Source organism: Uloborus diversus, chromosome 1, assembly GCF_026930045.1.
Source record: "Uloborus diversus isolate 005 chromosome 1, Udiv.v.3.1, whole genome shotgun sequence".
Taxonomy (NCBI): Eukaryota; Metazoa; Arthropoda; class Arachnida; order Araneae; family Uloboridae; genus Uloborus; species Uloborus diversus.
Window position 1 is genome coordinate 61233105 of NC_072731.1, and position 21794 is coordinate 61254898.

Sequence of the window (21794 nt, forward strand, 5' to 3'; positions counted from 1 at the left end):
TCAATGCTGTAGGTGCTATGGGGTCTCCTGGACCCCATAGCACCTACCGACAGACTTCCTTCTAGAATTTCTTTGAAACCTTTCTTTTATTTACTATAAAGAGATTACATGTTTGAGACTTTTAACTTTTAAAAACATTTCAATTTTGTACTCTTATTTGGTTTTTTAACAATAGAGTAGTAAAAATATTGATGATGTATTTTTACATCATTACTGCATTAATGTATGATGAGCCATGACGAAATTTTCACTCTAACAATGAACTTTAACCTTCAACCAAATAATTTGTTCTTTCTTTTATCAAGATGATACATTTTTTCCCATTTCTTTTTTCATGGAATCCATATCTTTCGTTAAACTTTCTTCCAATTGCTTGAGACTTTCCTTTTGTTTCTCTAATAAAGAAATTTCATTGTTCAGCAAATGAATCTTTTGGATAAATGTATCTACCTGCAATGATAAGCAATAAATGTAAGTTTTAAAGACATTTGAAGAACTTTAAAGTCCTTACTTATGTTTTAAAGGCCTGAATTTTTGTCAAAAAGAATATGTATTCAAAAACTGCAATATATTTTAAAAGCTAGTAGTTTTGCATGGCAGATATTATTATCTATTTACCAACTGTCACTATTTCAATGGTAATAAAGAGATAATAATTTAACAAAATTAAAACATGTAAAACAGAGAAAGATACACTACATGAAATTTCATATCAATAATAATGCTTTCAATAGCAGATTTTTTGTGTCAAATTTGCTACTTTTGAAATCCGAAAAAGGCTGAAACACACTTGGCAAAACAAGAGAATCTATAGCACAAGTTGTGTTAATCACTTGGGGGCAGAAGTCAACAGCAATCAGCCATGTGAAGAGGCAAGACCTTGACTTGGATCCACACCTAACTGAATGTTTTTCTCAAGTTTAAAATTGTTTTTCTTTAAATTTGTATTAAAAGACACACTTAATTTTTTTTATGTATAATAGTTTTTCATTGATTCATTAAGACGTTAAGAGAAATAATTTCTTTTATCCCAGACACTAATTCAAAACAAAACAATAGAACATATTGTATTATAATTACTTGTTTAAATTAATGCACATTTATTTTGTTCTGTAAGAAGTAATTGATACATGGTTCATTATACTTAAAGGTAAATGTATAAATAGGAAAAGTGTTTGACACTGATAAAGTATTATTTCATGATATAGTGAACAAGGAGTTGATAAAATATTGCACTGATAAAGAAAATTTATTTAAAAAAAACTAATTAAACTTTATGCATAATCCTTTTATTTTAATCCTTGTCTCATCAAGTCCCCCCCCCCCCCAGTGGTACAATATTAGCTAAAGACAAATAGTTGACTTCAGGTTTCGTTGATTTAAATCAGCTTGATTCAAATCGTAATTAAAATCATGATTTAAATCAAGAGATTTTTTTTTTAATCATTGATTCAAACTAACTGATTTGAATCAAGTGATTTTTTTTAAACCATTGAGAAAAATTAGTTGATTTTACTGTTATAAATTAATTTTGCATTTTTTTTTAAATGTGTTGCTCTAAATTTAACTACACTGCAAGTTTTTTTATTTTTTCCAGCTAACCAAAGCTTTCCAAAAATAATGCTGTTGGGGAATAACACATGCTTTAATATACTATCAAAGCATAACAGTTAATCCCATATTTAATTAATAGTCACTCGAATAAAATAAAAAACTTAGCGTTACGCACGGGAGATTTTTTTGAGAATCGCCCTTAACTTCAACTGGGCAAAACTACATAGATCCCGCTTTCTGTGCATTTAACAGGTTTTCAGACTCTTGCAATATTGCTTTTACTCCAAAATTACAGTTCAGAACAAAATAAAAATTTGCAGTTTTTCTCGAGCATATAGAAACTCATATATAATCAAGAAAGGAATTGCTTAACACATTATTTTACACTAAAAACATACAGGGTGAGAGAAACCTTATCTTTAAGCAAAGCATAAAACAAAATCGCATCTTATCTAAAGATTATACTGTATTTATAAATCTTAAAAAATCATGGAGCATTTAAAGAGCTTACCCTACTTTTAAGAGTAAGCTGAATAGGTTCATTAGTTCAGATTACTTTATTATCAAGTTTTAACAATTGCCTTCTTCACCTCAATTGAATCCATTTTAGAACTTTTGTTTACTCTAAAACTGGTTTACTTTTACCTATCATTAAAAATAGCTAAAAAGTTGATTTTTCATCCTATTGTATGAAATATATTATGTTTATAAATGTAAAGTACCTAATAATTATTTACAAAATTTTGAAGATTTTTAAAAAATCAATAAAATTTGATTTAGATTAAAAAGATTTAAATTTTGAAAACTCCGACTTTTTTGATTTAAAAAAAAAAAAAAAAACTCAAGAAAAAAAATCATAAACCCTGGGTGATGCCAGCATTGAAAACTGAAAATGCTGTCTGTGAACGATGCAGTTCCCAGGGATGCCCCAAGGGAATTGGATTTGGTGCTTACTTTTTATTAACACCCTAGCAGTTTCAGAAATTGTTTGCATACAAAACCGTAGGTTCGTTCGGGGGGGGGGGGGAGTATCTTCACCATGACCACCCCTAAAATGGCAGTCTGTATCCGCTCCTGATCATAAGCACCAAAGCTGCACAAGTAGAAATGTGTTAACATGTGCAGAAAGGTAAATTATTTTGAGAAAAGAATCAAAATAAGAACAAATTATGTTTAAATGTGAAGATTTTTCTAAATGAATTTCTGTATCAGTAGAAGACTTTATAAGCACGCTGTACAAAATATGTACATGTTTTTCAAATAACAGATAAGTTTATTGTTTTTTACTTTGATTTCTAACATGAAAACTGAACACTAAGACATTTTTATAACTTCCATTGCCAAATAGAAGGCTTAAACTCCCCTAACCCCAAATGTGCCACTGATGTAGGCATTTATAGTTTCCTCACTACAAGGCGGCAGGGAATGTAATGTAAACTTTGAGGGCAGGGCTGTCCTATTTTGTCCATCCCGGAAAACACCGCCCCATGCAAAATATCATTTTGTCCACTTATTCAGTAAACTGAAAGTTCTTAGTTAAAAATTCAAGGTTTGAAAACAAAAATTAAGTATAGAGATTTTGCTCATTCAAGTATTATTTTAATATAAAAATATCATACATAAATATATATATAAATATATATAAAATTGATTGAAAAATATTTTGAAGTGAAAAATGCATTTGAGCCATTTCATTTCAGATCAGGCAGGGCCTGTTACATGACCATCGCTGATTTTTTTTTTTTTTTTTGAAAAAATTACAGTAGTTACAACTAAGGGACGTATGAAGTATTCCAAAAGGATTTTGCAAGAAATTTTTTTATTCTTCAGTTACAGCCTACTAAAATTCTGCACAAAATCGGCCATTTTGAAAGAAAAAAAAAACAGCAAACACTCCATTTGAAATGGACACCATTTCAAAAGTATTTAACCTATTTGAATAATTATTTTTTCTAAAAATAAATAAGGACCCATATATCATCTAGACATTGTTTTTGAAAATTTAGTTAGGTTTTTTGATAACCAATTTTTTTTTTTTTTTTTTTTTTTGTGGCGATAAAACTGCCTTTTACCGATTTTATATAATTTTTTTCTCCATGAAAAAAAAACTTTTTTTTTTGCTAAACGGAGATGGCAGTCTAAAGCTCTTATATGATAGTTTCATAGCATATTTTATTATAATCCTTAGATGCATACAGCCATGGAAATAAAACTTTAAATTTTGAAAATTTTCAAAAATTAGCGATTTTTGAAGTGAGATTACTCAAAAACCCATTTTTTTTTAAATTTAAAAATTGGGTCATTTGAACCCCTTTAATGCTTAACAAGTGAATATGCACCGCATTCCATGTTTTTTCCCTCAAAATGTTTTATAATTTTTTGAAAGTGATCTTATCGTGGCATGCATGTAAAATAAAAATGTCTAATAATTTTAGATACTGATATTCTGATTATTTTAATGCCAAATAGCTACAACAATGGTGTACTTTATCAGTTACAGCTAAAATCTTTCCTTTTCTTGTTTCGATATTAGTTTATTTTGTCTCCAAAGTTATGCATTCTTACTATTATATATATATATATATATATATATATATATATATATATATATATATATATATATATATATATATATATATATATATATACGAATCACATTTTTCTCTTTTAATTCTTTCAATTGCGAGGGGAAACCATCCAAGATCAAAAGGAAGAACAGTACAATGCATTTAAAAGGATTAATTTTAATTTCGTGCATTGGTTGTCATTGGTGACTGTTGTTCCAGAATTTTTGGATTCTACCTCGTATGATTACTTTTATACATAAGTATAGGTATACTATATTCAAAACGCATATCTCACCTATAGTTTAAGAGTTTAAAAAGGCCACCTGTTTTATGAGAGAAGTAATCTATTTGAAGACGGTTGTAAGAGGTAACCAAACAACAAATTTTATAGACGCGTAAAGATATCTTTGAAACTAACCTGATGATAATTTTCAGCTTCCGAGATCCGAATCCTGAGGATCTAGGATCTCCAAAATACAGTGCTTCAAATTGGCGGATCAGCTTTGTGAGAAGAATTGTAATGTTGTGGTCAAGGTTACAGAAAACTTTATTGCACTGGAAGCATAAAATTTTGGGAGCTTAAAGCACATTTGGCAGTTGATTCGTTTTAGTATTTATGTGAGTTTGGCCGTGGTAGCCTGATCGGTAGGGCATTGGACTCGGGGCCGGAGGGGCTCGGGTTCGATCCCCGCTGGTCGAAGACCCACCGTCGTCATTAAAGGGGACTGGGCGACGTTAAATATGCTCGTGGTCTCAATGTCCTCCAAGTGAAACGATACCTCTGGGGGTGCTAGTACCAGGTAGCTATTAGCTCTTGGACCAGTTCTAAATTCTCATTAACTGTTCGATCCGGTGATGGTGCTGCCATCTATCGGTATATAAAATAATGGAGGCAAGGCACTAGTATGCAGACCTCGACATAAAATACAGTTGAAGTCAGTTGTGACTCTTGAATAGGAATAGAAATAGAAATATGTGAGTTTGAAGTTCATACGATATCACATGTAGGGGAAACCCGGCTAAAGTGGATACCCCGGGCAAATCGAATTTAGCCTATAACTCCCAAATAATTAGTTGGCCGGCTGCCACGTTGTCATAGCAACGGTCGCCTGTTGCTGCTCCGTGTGGGGCAAACACCTCGGGACGAGTTCCCCTCACGCGACGCCAGTGAGCGAACAAAATATGTTTTGGGGAAAATAATATTAGTTAACAGAGGTTAGTGTTTCATTTATAACTTTAATACTATTTGTGACATGTTCTTTGTTATGAGTAGGATTTGATGTGCGATTATGTAGCTTTCAACTATCCGTAGACGACTAGTTTAAATGCTCTGGTTTGTTAGTAATTTTTACCTCAAAAATGTACCTGAAGGGCAAAGCGGATTGGGCAAAGTGAATACCATATTCACTTTGCCCGGTCATAACAAGTCACTTCATCCGAACCTGGAAGTTCCTCAATATTAAGATCCCAAGACAATACTACCATTGAAGACCGTCCTTATACTTTCATAGGATCTAAAACAACAGAATAAATCCAAGACAATGATGTTCCCGCCGCTTCACCCAAACCTGGATGTTCTACGAACTGCTACAGTCATTCAGTCTTACTACCTATTCCTTAGCCTGTTAAACCAATAACAACACGTAAACAAAAACTACAGATATCTACACTCTAGACAAGTACTCCAGTAAAGGACAGTCAGAGACAAAAATTTGAAAAATCCAAAAAGACTGTCATGAAGTAACTAGATGAAGTTTCGACTAAAGCTTCTCAGAAGACTATTAAAAAGACCAAGTACCAAAAAGACTAATCAAAAATCTCTGCTACAAAACATAGAACTGCATAAGAGAATGATAAGAATAAGGAAGTATAGAAATTTGATGATGTAAGGCGCATTTTCTGTGATAAAATGTTCATTGAAGAAGATGATCAGTCAATGGAAAACAGGATACAATGTGTTAGTACTCAGTGGTGTCATACAGAGTGTTCAGCATTCGAATATGGTAATGATTTTGTTTGTGATAACTGCAATGATTAGTATTGTAGAAGAAAAATGATTTTTTTTTTCTTTTTTATATGTTCCTAAATTTTAGATATTGACTTTTTTAAAACATTTCCTTGCTTGTTACAATAATTACTGCAATAATTAGTATTGTAGAAAAATGCTTTTTAATATGAGCCTTTAATTTTCAATGCTTATTTTATTCTTAAGTTTAGTTTCTTTGTTTGTAATAACAACAATAATTAGCACTGCAGCAAAAAAATGTTTTCAAATATGTTCCTTTTATTTTCGGCGTTTATTTTATTTTTAAATTTAATTTCTTTGTTTGCAATAACTACAATAATTACCATTGTAGCAAAAAAATGGTTTTCGGATATGTTCCTTTAATTTTCGATAGTTATTTTATTTTTAATGTTTAGTTTCATGACAAATAATGTTGCTGTTCGCTTTGCCCTAGTAACGAATCAATTTTACCCGGGGTGTTGGGCAAAGTGGATATTTATGCCATCGTTGAAAACTGGCCTTATATCTAATAGTGTAATTAATATTAAGGACAACTGTTATTGCATTACGCAAGTTCATTAAATGAAGACTGATTATAAACATTTGTTCCAATTTCAAAAGTTATAAGTAAACGACAATAATCAAGAAAAGCTTAAGGTATTCACGTTGCCTGGGTTTCCCCTAAAAACTCGTGAAAAAACGCCCTTTTATACTGAAATCATCATTTTTGAGACCATTTAGTTAGGTAAGATGATTAAATCTCATGGTTTTCTGACATGAGTCTGAAACTACAACATGTAGAACATAATTATAGCTCTTGCACAAAGTTATTGACTCAGGTGTTATAGAATTTTTGACCTAAAACTTTGACTCTTGTTGTTTCAAATTATCAACTTTGAGACAGTGTAATTAAAAAAGTTGATTAGTTGCCATGGGTTTTTAACTTAGACCGTAAACTACACCACTATAACTACAGCTGTGTCCCGAAGCTGTTGACCCGTCGCGATCAATGTTATCGACCTCTAAACTTGGCCATTTTTAAAAAATCATCGATTTTGAGACCGTTTAACTACTAAAGCCAAGAGAAACGAAAGCTATTTTATACTTTTCGTAGCACTATACTGTGATGAGTAGTTAATCATATACTTATTTCCGAGGATTACTCACGGCTTTAGCAGATATCCGGGCCCAAACAAGGCAAAAAAAGTTTTATAAATTGCATTTTCAATTGACCTTTGTCCTAAAAGTCATGAGTGAGGCACGAAAATATTTATACTAAAATGTACCTAGCATCAAGTAGTATCCTTATTTAAAAGAATTGGCTTGATTCACTCATTGCTTTTGAAGCAAATCAATCTCATATTTAGCTTTTTTTTTTCATTACCTTAAACTTTGACCCCTACTGAAGGACAAACAAATCAGTTTTTTAAAAAAAGAAACTTCACTTTTTCTCATTATATTATCACTAACACATCCTGAAATTTTTACGAAAATTGAAGACATCAACTATCAAAAATGTCCAGCTTTAAAAGCTGGACTGGTCCAGCTGTCTACAAATCCGGGAGCATCACTTGCTTTCTAATGGATGTTTCATTTATGCAATGGCCATTGTCCGGCTCCTGGGGTAGGCGACCTGCGCCACTGCCTAGGACAGCAGATTTTAGGGGTGGGCGATTTCATGATAGCAAAACGTAAGGAGACAAAAAAAAAAAAAAAAAAAGAAAAGAAAAAAAAAACAGAAAAATTCAAATTTGTTCCATAGAATTTTTTCTTTGCAGCTCAAATTGCAGCAATACATGAGAGTAAACTCTATGATCTAAAGAATACACAGATAATTTTAAGACCGGGGGCGGCACTTGTCAACATTGCTTTGGGCGGCAAAATTATTCAGAGCCAGCTCTGGCAAAGGCATCAAATGATGACAGTCAAATTTTTTAAAAAAGGCAGAATTATGAATTATATGTCTAAAAATGTTACCTTTGAATAAGCATCAGATGAACTTAAATATTCATTCTTTGATTTAGAATCAACATGTGATTTTTCAGATATGCTGAGTTGTTGGTTTTTATCTAAGAAATAAAGGGCATTTCAATCAAAAATGAGAATAGAAAAAATTTAAATAAAACATTAAGCATTTCATGACACAAATGCATTCAAACATTAATAATGATTTTCTAATCTATTTTATTAATCTGAAATACTACCAATGTTAATAATTTTAATGAGTACTGTTAATTAGAGAAGGAAGTGTACTTAAGATAATAATTCATTTAAACAAAGAAAATAACCAGCAGTACAATGTGCAATATCAAAATTATTGTGTTATATTCTATGCTTTTGCAAGAAAGAATTAATTTCTTACTTCCTAAGGAAGATATTTTGTTTGAGAAATAATGAAATTTGTCCACGAAGAAAAGCAAAGCTTTATCAGAATATATAATTAATATAATACATAAATTCAATTTCAAAAAAAAATTTGAATTTTGAAATTTTGAATTCAAATTTTGTTTTTTTTTTTGCAATCACCAGTGTGTATGTTGGCGTGTGTGTTTGTGTGCAGGCATGAATGTGTGGGTATGTGTGTGTGTGCATATGTGTTTTGTATGTGAGCTTGTGTGTATGTGTGCGTGTATAGGTGTGTGTATGCATGCGCATGTGTGTAGGATATGGACGCAACCTGGAGACGGATTTCACCAAAGGTGCAGCATCGGGAGGGGACGGTTGACAGTGATGCTGCAGAGGGAGGAGGGGAAAAAATAAAATCATAGGACATCAAAACCGTCAAGTGAGAACAATAAGCAATGTGATTAGTCAAAAAACCTACAAAGATCTTACAAAACCTACAAAATCAAGCGTTACAACATATATAGGGTAGATAGACAGAGCAGGAGTGGCGGAGGATTGGCTTTTCTTCTCAGAGACATCAAATATCGGAGTATAGATATAAATCGAGATTTAATTGATAGATCCAGTCTCGAGATTCAAGGTATAAGGATTTTCTGGAGAGGAAGGTCACTTAAGAGCCTATGTCTGTAAGAATCAGGCAGTTTACGGTATTTGTGATTGTTGACATTTTTAATTTTTCTTATTTTCACATATGATGTTCCTGATCATGAATGTAATGTTTGGGCAAAATATGAGCTTTGTCTGCCTTACCGTTTTTGGGAAATTAAATTTTTTAATTTAGGGGGAGTGGCACATTTTCGCGTGTTTTTCAAATTTGCAGATTTTAAAGTTTTTGTTACTTTAAGTTCCCCTATAATGACATGGATTTTTAAATTCTATACTACTATATGGTCTTCTTAGATATTATTACAGCTGTCAAATCGGTGTCACTATGAGGGCCACGGCCACAAACTCCGTTTAAAAATGTCCGAAAATGAATATTTTTACTACATTCAATGCCAATTTTCTCAAAGAGCCTTCATGATGACACCAACGTTTTTACATACATTCCTAGCTACATTTGCATACATCAAAAATATGTAATAAAATTGGTGTCACTATAAGAGCGCCAGAAGATATTGGAACTTTTATGTGATAAATTTCACAAAAATGCAAACGTTTAAAATCTAACTGCTACTCTCGCCCTCATAGCAGAGATCTGAAACTAATTAAGTTTGATAACCAATATGCTCGTCTAACATATGAACTAAAAAAATCGGTGTCACTCTTGTTACTTTCGGAAATATAATCATTCGAAATTAGTGTGTTATGGAGTTATTCAAAAAAAGACTTTTCTAATTCGAATGGCTTTTTGCACGGTTTGTTTTAAACTTGAATATAAAATTGCAGTAGTGACACCTAAAATAATATGTTTCTAATGCTTTTTATAAAAAAAGCTTTATAAAAAGAATTAGAAACACCGTAAATCGATATAGGTACAGATGGACGTATTGTGTAATGGGCATTATAGGCTAAAAAAGTCGTACTAATATTCATATTGTTTCAACCATACTATTTTTTTATCTGTTATTTATATTAAAAAAGCAACTATTTATAACATAATATCTTAAATAGTTATAAACATAATGTATTATATAGCGAGCATTCAGAATCTGAAACATAATTTGAGGATGACGTATACTAAAAAAAAGAAAACATAAAAAATGAAATCACCCAGTGTTAGAAAGACGGTCATCGCTTATTGATATCTGGTAATTTTGTAGCACTAAAGCTTAGGAAAACATGCTATCCCGGAGAAATAGTACAAGTTGACCATTTGCAAGTAAAGGTCAAATGCATGGCAAGAAGGATTGGAATAAATAAATTTACTTGACCGGAAAAAGGCCAATATTAGTATGATAATCTAAACATATTATGCACAATAGATACACCTGTACATCTATCAAAACGAGCCTTTTCTTTTCAAGATAAAGACGCTCTTACTGCCCAAAGCTGTTTATGTTAAACGTTACTTCTTTGTAATAAATTAAAACTAAATATTATCAAAAACACTATCTGGGTGTGATAAGATTAAATTAAAAAATGCATAAACAAATAAAATAAATTAAAAAAAAGATAATAAATGAAAAAAAATACACCACAACATACTAACTTCGAATGATTATATTTCCAAAAGTAGTAAGAGTGACACTAATTTTATTAGTGCAAATGTTAGACAAACATGTTGGTTATCAAACTTAATTAGTTTCAGATCTCTGCTATGAGGGGGCTAGTTGTATTCGGATTAGCAAATGATCAACTTCTACTACTTCTCCGGGGTACCATGTTTTCCCAAGCTTTAGTGCTACAAAATTACCAGATATCAATTAGAGATGACCGTCTTTCTGAAACTGGGTGATTTGATTTCTTATGTTTTCTTTGTTTTAGTCTACGTCATCCTCAAATTATGTTTCAGATTCTGAATGCTCGCTATATAATACATTATGTTTATAACTATTTAAGACATTATGTTATAAATAGTTGCTTCTTCAATATAAATGACAGATAAAAAATTAGTATGGTTAAAAAAAACATGAATATTAGTACGACTATTTTAGCCTATAATGCACATTACACAATACGTCCGTCTGTACCTATATCGATTTACTGCGTTTCTAATGCTTTTTATAAAGCTTTTTTTTTTATAAAAATCATTAGAAACATATTATTTTAGGGTGTCACTGCACTAATTTTGTATAAAACTTTAAAACAAACCGTGCAAAAAGCCATTCGAATTAGAAAAGTCTTTTTTTAAATAACTCTATAACATACTGATTTCGAATGATTATATTTCCGAAAGTAATTGGAGTGACATCGATTTTTTTAGTTCATATGTTAGACGAACATGTTGGTTATCAAACTCAATTAGTTTCAGATCTCTGCTATGAGGGCGAGAGTAGTAGTTAGATTTTAAACATTTGCATTTTCGTGAAATTTATCACAAAAAAGTTCCAATATCTTCTGGCGCCCTTATAGTGACACCAATTTTATAATATTTTTGATGTATGCAAGTGTAGCTGGGAATGTATGTAAAAACGTTGGTGTCATCATGAAGGCGCTTTGAAAAAAATGGCATTGAATGTAGTGAAAATATTCATTTTCGGACATTTTTAAACGGAGTTTGTGGCCGTCGCCCTCGTAGTGACACCGATTTGACAGCTGTAATAGTATCTAAGAAGACCATATAATAGTATAGAATTTAAAAATCCATGTCATTATAGGAGCGCAAGAAGAAACAAGAACTTCAAAATCTGCAAATTTGAAAAACACGCAAAAATGTGCCACGCCCCTAAATTTAAAAATTTAATTTCCCAAAAACGGTAAGGCAGACAAAGCTCATATTTTGCACAAACATTACATTCATGATAAGGAACAACATTTGCAAAAATAAAGAAAATTAAAAATGTCAACAATCACAACCTGCCTGATCCTTACAATGTCTCTTAATATCTTCAATATGTACCATCCCCCTGACCTTAATAATCTTCCAATCGATCTGCAAGACTTACTTAATGTAGGTACTATCTGTCGAGGAGATCTTAATGCCAAACACCCCTTATGGGGCTGCTCCTTAGCAAATACAAGAGGAAATCAATTACTTAACATGATTAATGACAGAGGCTTTACTATTCTTAACAATGGCACTCCCACTCATTCTTCATATAGTTATAACACGAAAGAAGCTCTTGACATTTCAATCGTCAGCACAGATATCAGTCCTGGATGTAGTTGAATGGTCTTGAACAACTTGGGGAGTGACCATCTTCCGATATTAATGAAACTAAAAAAGAGACAACTAGTGACCACCTTTTTAAACAAGCGGACTGGCAATTATTTGCAGAGTCTGTTGACAATGAGTTAAAGAAGAATCCTCTCAGAGACAGTGTGGAATGGAACTGGTGCTCATTTAAATCGGCGATATTAAAAGCAGCCAGGAAATATATACCACGGGGTCAATTGAGGGGGAAAAACCCTACTTAACTAGCAAATCACCCTTACTACAACCTTTATGGGAGGAACGTAAAAGAGTCCTTTAATCTAAGGGCTCGGACAACGGTAATCTCGCAAGAACTGAATTGAATAAAATCAAAGCAAAAATTAAAAGACTATATGTTCAAATTAAACGTGACAAATGGAACGAATTGTGCTCGGGACTCGACTCAAGAACAGATAATGGAAAACTATGGAAACTGGTTAAAAATATAAGCAAAGAACAACCACAGGTAGAGCAGAGTAACACAATACAGAGTGACAGTGGTGAAATGGCCGAGAGCGAACAAGCGGCCAACCTGTTAGGTTTACATTACCAACGAATAAGTAAATTGAACTTTACTGACAAAGACATAAAAGTCAAAATCAAGGCAAGCGATATTGTACATGGCTGCCGCAGCAATAACCATAGTCAAAACAACATTTTCAGTAAAGATTTTGGCATGAGTGAACTCAAGGCTGCAGTTAGAGAAACTAGCCTGAATAAATCACCTGGACCTGACGGCATTCATGATCAAATGTTAGATCATCTTAGTGAATTTGGAAGGCAAAGGTTCCTGGATATTATTAATTGTTCCTGGAATAAGGGACATCTTCCTAGGGATTGGAGGAGAGCGACAGTCATACCTAGTAAGAAACCTGGCAAAACCGACAGCTCCCCGGAGAGCTATCGACCTATAGCCCTAACCAGTATTGCATGCAAAATCATGGAGAAAATGGTTCTAAGAAGACTCACTATTCACCTACATTCGCACACTCTTTTCCCAGAGGAGCAGTACGGCTTCAGAGAGAGACACTGCACTACTGACCAAGTACTTTACTTCTGTCAGGAGATTAGAGATGCCCAAAACAGGAAACCGACTAATCATACAATCAGTCTTCCTGGACTTGTCAAAAACTTTTGACAAAGTCTGGAATAATTTACTAATTATAAAACTATCTAAAAAATTTGGAATTGGTGGTAAAGCTCTTCCCTGGATATACGGATTCTTGAGAAATAGATTTATCAAAGTGAAGTATAACAATTCCCTCTCCAGGAGGTTTAAGGATCTCTCAAGGGGTACATCAAGGGTCCAGTGCTGAGCGCAACTCTGTTCTCACTTTACTTATCAGGCATTGAAAAAATTGTTAAGGGAAAATGTGAAGTTGGCGTTTTCGCGGACGACATTGTCCTCTGGAAGTCCGATTCTGACTTGCAGAGCTTGGAGAGTGTCATTAACCAAGTCTTAGAAGACATTCGGAATTTCTCTGATGATCACAAACTGTGTTTTAATCCAACTAAATCTATGGTAGCCTTCTTTACTACTAACAGAAAGATCTATAAGTACCATCCCAATATTTTACTGAATGGTCAATTGTTGAATGTGGATAAACATTCAAAATATTTGGGATTTGTGTTGGACCCTGAAATATTGGGAAACAGTCATATTGATCATCTTGTGCTTAAGGCTAGAAAGAGACTAAACATCTTGAGGTACATCTCTGGGCGTGATTGGGGGTCTAATGCTGGAACAATCAGAAACACGTATATCTCACTAATCAGACCAATCTTAGAGTATGACATCCCAATTTATTGCTCTGCCTGTGCTACAAATCTGCAAAAACTCGAAAAAATCCAGCTCAGCGCTGCCCGGATTATTACAGGGCTGAGAAACACTTGTCCTAGTGATATTGTGCTTTATGAGGCAAACCTTCAGCCACTAAGTCTGAGGAGACGAGCATACCTAACAAAATATTACAACAAGCTCAGAGCTCTTGGTACACAAAATCGTACCTCTATTTACTTCAAAAATTGGCGTAATAACCAAAGGTTCAAAAGGAACAGTCCCTTCAGCCAATTAGCCTCTCTTAATATAATCGATGATACCGTTAAATCACATCATCTGATAGAATCACATCAATGGACATCACATCGTGGAATCACATCAATGTCTAGACCCAGCGGATGATCTTGACGGCGTCTTTTTACATCCTGACTTACCGGTTCAAGTGAATAAGCAAACAGATCTTCCAGCTTATTTAAGACAAGTAGCTCTAGAGAGAATTAGAAAGATTCCAATTGACGCTATTCGAGTCTACACGGATGGCAGTAGAGACGATAATAACCACTCTGGTAGTGGAATTTACATCAAATCGCAAAACCTTGACTTGAGGATTCAGAGGAGAAACCCTGATTACTGCTCTGTGTTCCGTAGTGAACTAATAGCCATTGATGAAGCCCTAGACTCTCTGGAGCTTCTCCCCCCCCCCCATGTAATTGAAATTTGGATTCTGTCCGATAGCAGAAGTGCAATACAGCACCTGACCAGATGGCAAAGTGTGAGAGATAGTGTAGGAGTCTCAATACTCAACAAACTAAAACAACTTTCCGTCTCTCATCAAATTCACATGCAGTGGATCCCTTCCCATGTGGAAATAGAGGGTAATGAGATCGCGGATACCTTGGCGAAAGCTGGTGCTGCTGAGGTCTCAGAGCCAACGGCATCACTCACCTAACAGGAGATCCACTCAAAGATTAAACACAGGGATAATATCCCTTGGATTGTCCAGCCAGAACACCACTGGTACAGATGTTCACGACCTGGTGGCTCCCTGACCCCTGGGTTTGATAGACAGTAACAAACAACTCTTGCGCGTTTTCGTAGTGGACATCTTAAAACTTTAAAATTTTTAGAGGGGTCGAAGACCTTTCAGACTTGTTCCAAGTGTTCCGTTGAGCAGGCCTCGCCTGACTATATACTGTCATATCTGGGGCTCTCCAGGAGGGATTTGACTGAAGACCCAGTGACGGTGCTGGATTTCTTGAAGGTAAACAAATTCATGGACCTGGTCTAGCTCTGCTGACCATGGGGGCATGCAACAACAACACAAAGATCTTGGTCACATCAGGATTTTTAAGATAGTTTAGCTTAATAGCATCAATTATATCATAAAATAATCATAATATAGCCTTAATAGCATCAATTTATTTAGAAATTACAGTGATGGCAACACTCTCATAAAAAAAACTAGTACATTGTGGCCATCACGGAACTTTCTTCTATATATCTTTATTATGAATTCTTAGGTATAATCGCTACTACTCAATTTTGCTTTTTCACAAAAGCAAAACCAAGCAGTGGTGTTCCCATAGGGTACACTCCATATACACTGTACCCTCTCAAACATTTTTTAGACATATAGCGTATATACCTTATAGCTTCTAAAAAATTTCATATTATGACATATTATGTATGTGATCTCATACACACATTGTGCATATTTGATTACTGGGAGTATACCCTCAGGAAATTTGATGGGAACATCACTGGAATCAAAAGAGAAAATTGTTAAAAAAATCTTGGTTAAGCTAATTACAAGAACTTTAATTGTTAACAAATAGAAGATAGCAACAGATAAAAATTCTAAATGCTATGAGATTTCTCCAATCGCCTGGCAACAATTACATTGATTGAAAGACTTAGAATTTTATTAAAAATTTGCTAAAATTGGTCCACTCCACTTCTTTACCTATAACTTGGAAGTGTTAAACTACTTCCAACAACTGCAGAAAAAATCCTTCTTCTGATTGATATTCAGGGGCAAATCAAGGTTCTCGTTTTGGAAGGGGTCCAGAGGGGCTGGGTATTTTTTTGGCATAAATAGGTGCTCGGAGGCAATTTTTTTAAAAATATATCCACAAAATGTAGTTTTTGGCAATTTTTGATTGGTTTGTGTGGGGGGGGGGTTCATGAGCCCTACCTAGGAACGTAAAATTTCCGGAAATTTTGAAGTGGGGGAAAAAAAACGGTTTTCTACTGGGTTTTTTCTTGAATTTTTTTTTAATGAAAAAAAATAGGGTTTCTTAATAGTATTGTATATTGATTTTTCCTTGGAACATATAAAGGATTAAGCATTAAAAAATGTATGCAATCCACACATCTTCTTTTTCTGCTTTATACACTTACAGGTAAGTTTAATTAGAAAAAAATAGCCTTAGAAATTTCTTGGTCAAACACCAGAAATAAGTCAAATCGTCATTCAACCAATAATATTGGGAAAGTTATGTCTAATCATAACAATTACATTTCTATTTTAGATTGCATTTGAAACTTGAAATATTAATATTTATTATTGACTTTCAAACATGATTGACATTTTTTGAAAAAAAAGTACGATATCTCTTCCTTGCAACGTAACTTTACTTTGAAAATGAAAGCTATTGAGATATAATTCTTTCCAATTCAGTCTTAGTCCAAATCAAAACTAAATTAATTTTTCTTTATCTCTCCAATAGAAACCCAAAACTAAAGCTGCACAGTGGTTTTTAAAGCTGAACCGAAATTTAAACTTCCAGTTCCAGTTTCCCAACTATACCTGCACTTTTGAACAAAAATGAGTTATTGTAACCAAGTTGTTCTCTGTTCTCTGTTTCGTGTTTTAGTTAATAAATAAAATGTTATAGGGTCATTTGATTAGAAACTATTTTTTAAAAAAATCTGAATAAAAAAAGGACATCTGAATCAATTATGTGGATGAACCACGCAATATCTCAGTTTGAGTTCAACTGTATGTTCCACTTTTGTGCTTAGCATGACAGATATACGTTTGGTTCACACAGTCAGCAGAATCATAGTTCTGTGTAAAGTTACGCTTGTTTGTTTTATGAAGAATGAAAATAAATACTTCACTAAGGATATTGGTTTTGCTAAAGAAGGTTTAATGTGTGGTTATAAGCAAAGCTATTAAAGTTTTTAAAAAAAAATAATGCGTACATCGTGATGTAAGGTTGACAATGCATCACCATGCAGTAATTCCTACATCGATGCAGTAATTCCTACATCGCCCAGCCCTAATAGATATAAATATACCCCCACCTCTAACGGTTCACCTAATCGATATTATTGAGATAATTTTGGGAAAAAAAGTTTCTTTTTTTGTGCAAAAAGTATTAAATGTTTTTTGATCTATATGCAAACTATATTATTATAAAACAACTTGCAGTGTCAAAACTAGACAGTATTTTAATATACAAGGAAGGGGTGGGGGAGAAGGAAAAAGCATCATATTTAATTATGAGATACTTCTAATTTCATCACTTTTTGATGAAAATTTCAATTGAAACTTCCTGAAAAGTTGAAAAAAACAATTTTTCAATTTTTCTGGACCGAAGTGAAAATAAACCCCCTTCGGAGAAAAACGGTCTTGTTTCCGACTGTTTTCATCTCTACCCCTACCCCTCTGAATCTGCACCTGTTAACATTATTTTAAATGCATGCAAGTATGTTTTAGTTACAGAAATCACAAAAGAATACTAATTTGGTTTATAATTAATATCTGTGGTAGTTAAAGTCCCACAAAGATGAAACTGGGCTTAACAGAATCCTAGACAATTTTCAAATGTTTTGATATTTTGTTTGACCCCGAACCCTTAACCATTCTTGAAGCAATTGTCTGTAAAAGCATTTAAAAGTAATTCATCTTTGAAATTGTTGACTTAATTGCTGCCTAGCTAGCACAAATAATGACATAAATCAGTCCTCTTTGGAGGGACTGCCACAAAAGTTCAGTCAGCACCATGTTTTCACACAGGTTCACCTGTATACCAAATATTATCTGAATCCTTGCTTTACTTTACCAGATGTAGTATTCATAACGAACGAGAAAGAACATTTGATTTTGCCACCCCTTTTGTAGCTAATGGCACCAAAATCAAATCTTTGGAGCATTTCCATGGTGTCGGACGTAAAAAATGAAGAAAAATTTCTCAGTTTTAATTCCATTTAACAAGTACAAACTGTTCCAAAATGATCAAATTTATTTACAAGATACTTACTACATCCCACTGAATAAAAAATCTTGTTAGTTTTTCAAAATAGATCCCTAAAGTATAGATTAAAAAAATTTAAAGAGTTGGTGTCGGACGTAAACACACAAATAGTAAAATTGATGGTTCACTTAAAAATTATTAAAAGTCTGTGAATTGGCTTACATTTTAATTTTAAAAACAGCATAATTTTAAAGTATACTTATGATTGAAGCATATTACACAGTTTTCAAATGATATTATAAGGAATAAAATTATTTAAAAAAATATTTTTAGCTTGGTGTCGGACGTAAATTGTTCATATTGGACGTAAACTATTGCTCATAAATGTAAATACATAACAATGATTACAGTTATAAATATGTAAATTATATAGGTTACATATACTGAAACAAAATTTAACAAGTAAATTCAAAAGTAGGGTTGATTGGGGGGAGTGGGACACTGGGGTAAATGGGTCTCACACCCAAAAACTGAAATAACCTTATGGTTTTTATAATTTTTTACACTGATCATGTCATGGTTCATCACAGTGATTAGTTTTGCATACATTTGAGTTCCGTGGAATTTTTTTTCTAGGTCAGAAAACTTAGTAAAAAAAAATCTGAAAATTGTTTTTTGGCGAGTTTAAGCAGCATTTTTCAAAAAGTGTTTCTCGGTTAGCATTTATTTTTTTATGATCATTAAACATTCATGTACAGTTTAACTTCAAGAGCATACTGCAATCAGAATTTTTGAATAAAATATTATTAAAAACTTTTAGAGGAGGGGCTCCACTTACCCCGTAAAATTTCGCTATAACAGGTCCCCACACTATGGGGTAAGTAGTTCACCCCATAACAGTGAGGATTTGAAAATCAAAAGCAACTCTGATGAAATATTTATATTAGTGAAATACAAGACAACTATGATGACTTAATAGATAGCTGATAGTTCAGCTACAAAAGCTGGTGATTAGTTATTTGTGAAACTTAGCTGAAAGAAAACCATCAAGATTTATATGGGTTCAGTGGCGCACACAAGGGAGGGGTCCAGGGGGTCCGGACCCCTCCCGAAGGTCATTGTCAAAGTCTAATAAGTGGGGAAAAAATCCTCATGATAAAAGATTATTTAAAATATTGTTCACTTTTCCTATAACGAATTGCCTATAACAAGCAGAATGGTGATTATAAATTGAATACACTAAAAAAAAATGTTTTTAGTTTTGTAATTACAGATTACATCAAATGAGATTCTATGAACTTCTATAATCATATGGTGCTTCTGCAACGATGAATTTGATTTCTTGAATCCATTTTTTAAATATGAGAAAAGTTAATGCGTATATTATTTTGCCTTCTGGTAATTTATTTAAGTATATTTCAATTAATAATGCTAATTATTTGTTCAAAAGTTTATTTTTTACTGTATTTCGTTCTCGAGAATAAAAAAAAATCGAGTCAATATGTTTGACGGCGTATTGGGGTTATGATATGAGAATGAGGCTTTCGATCTTGGACCCTCCCCTTGCAAAATTCCTGTGTGCGCCACTGTATGGGTTGAATGTTGATAATTGTTCTTCCTTAGCCAACTTTACACAGACGCAGTCATTTAGTGTTTCCAATTTTTTTCCCACTTATAGTTTTAGCAAATTTGCCAAAATTAATCTTAATCAACTGTATTACGTTCATTCAACGCACCTTTTCTCAAAAGGGGTCCTACTTACCCCTATCAGCCCTAAATGTATATACAGTAAATTTACTAGTTGTTTTTTATGCATGTTTCGCTTTAACTTTGAAATTAAAGGCAAAAAAAGGAGAAACACAGTTGAAAACATATTTTGTTTAAAGGAATGTAATAGTGTCGGACGTAAATGGTGTCGGACGTAAAAAATTTTTTACGTCCGACACCTAGATTTTAGTAAAAAATATTCACTTGTTACAAAATGAAAATAGGTTACATCAATGAGATTGAAAATCTTACTTTGTACCCAAAAATACATGCATGTAGCTTTAAAATTATTGGCTTAGCAGTCAGCATAATTAATTGTGCATTTTGGTGTCGGACGTAAAACACGTAATGTATCCCAGAGGAATTACTTTACAAATCAAAATAAATTATGTTTTGACACATTTTTGCAACATCACCAGCAACACATTGTATCTTTAAAAAGTTATTTATCTCAATTCATAATATTAGTATGTATTTTTTGGAAAAAAGAGAATTTCTTCGAGAGTCACCAAATATGGTTTGAAAATACTCAAGATGTTGACCTTAGTTTAACCTCCTGCAACTTATTTATAACTGAAGTGATCAAATTCTAGACAGGCATTTCAAAATATAAAGTTCTTTACCTTTAAAATGACACCTCATTTATTTAGAAATTTTAATTTTGAAAATTTGATCATCTGGTTGACCTTATCATGGAATTGCCCTTTGGACCAATTTTTGTTTGGATCCTTGCATTACTTCTTGAGATATAGCCGTCAGTAGCTCTACTTTAAAAGAGGAATTGGTGTTAAAAACTAATTAGAACCAATTCACATGTGCACACAATTTCGTTTGATTTCCCGCAGTTTCGCAATAATAGAAAGGCCGCAAAAAAAAAAAGAATTTAAAAAAAAAAAAAACAATCACAGGCATACAAACACACTAATACAAAGAGAAAGATTTTCCAAAAATGGTTAAAATGGATTCAGCACATTTTAAAACGCGTAAACCCCTCTAAGTTCAAAATGTTTTCTGATTTAATATTTTTTTTACATACATTAGGTGCAGAGAAATGTTTTAAGACCAAAATGATAAAACAAAAATAGGTGTAATCAGCTGTTCTATATAAATTTTTTGTGGATTTTTTTTTTTTTTACCTGGTGGTTTGAATGCTATGTCATCAGCACTTGCATTTGCAAAATCGTCCATTATTTCTTCTCTGCCGGGAATGGGGGGACGAGCAGAAAGATATGCCTTCTTTTTAAACATATTAATTGATGTTGAATCAGTTTTTAGATGTGATATCAAATGATACTGCTCATCAATATTTGTAATTAAAATAAAACTTTTAAAGCTGAAGCTTATTGCTGGATTGTTGACATTGTAGAGAACGAGTAGCTTATAGTCAGGGAGGCTAAAAGAAGGAGCCTCATCTCCTTTGGCAGCGGGGCGAAAAAGTGACCGGATTATTCCATCGCCAATGGTGGCGCTAGTGGTCCATCTCTCGCAGTTCGCTCGCCTGATTTAACCGACCCCGAGTATTCGACTGGGTGGATGCCGGCAGTTAGCTAGTTTGGGGCCATTGATACGAAAAATTTGTTGCAACTCAATAATATCGCACGATGGACCTAAAATTACTTTCTTTCTTATATTTGTTCTAGAATTTAGACATTAATTCTGTGTGTCCTCGATCTTCTTTCTCATTAGTTCTTTTACTCCAATTAATTTATGCAGTAAC

The 21794-nt window shown here is 33.1% G+C and overlaps 1 protein-coding gene across 1 annotated transcript; it reads right to left on the reverse strand.

Annotated features, from left to right (window-relative positions):
- Window positions 1-80: 80 nt before the first annotated feature.
- LOC129234604 (uncharacterized) lies at window positions 81-21457 on the reverse strand. Its single transcript, XM_054868632.1, has 3 exons — window positions 21214-21457; window positions 8104-8195; window positions 81-450 (listed from the first exon to the last, which is right to left on the reverse strand). Exons 1-3 carry the CDS (start codon window positions 21323-21325, stop codon window positions 301-303), a joined length of 354 nt encoding a protein of 117 aa, XP_054724607.1. The 5' UTR covers window positions 21326-21457; the 3' UTR covers window positions 81-300.
- Between the last annotated feature and the right edge of the window lie 337 nt (window positions 21458-21794).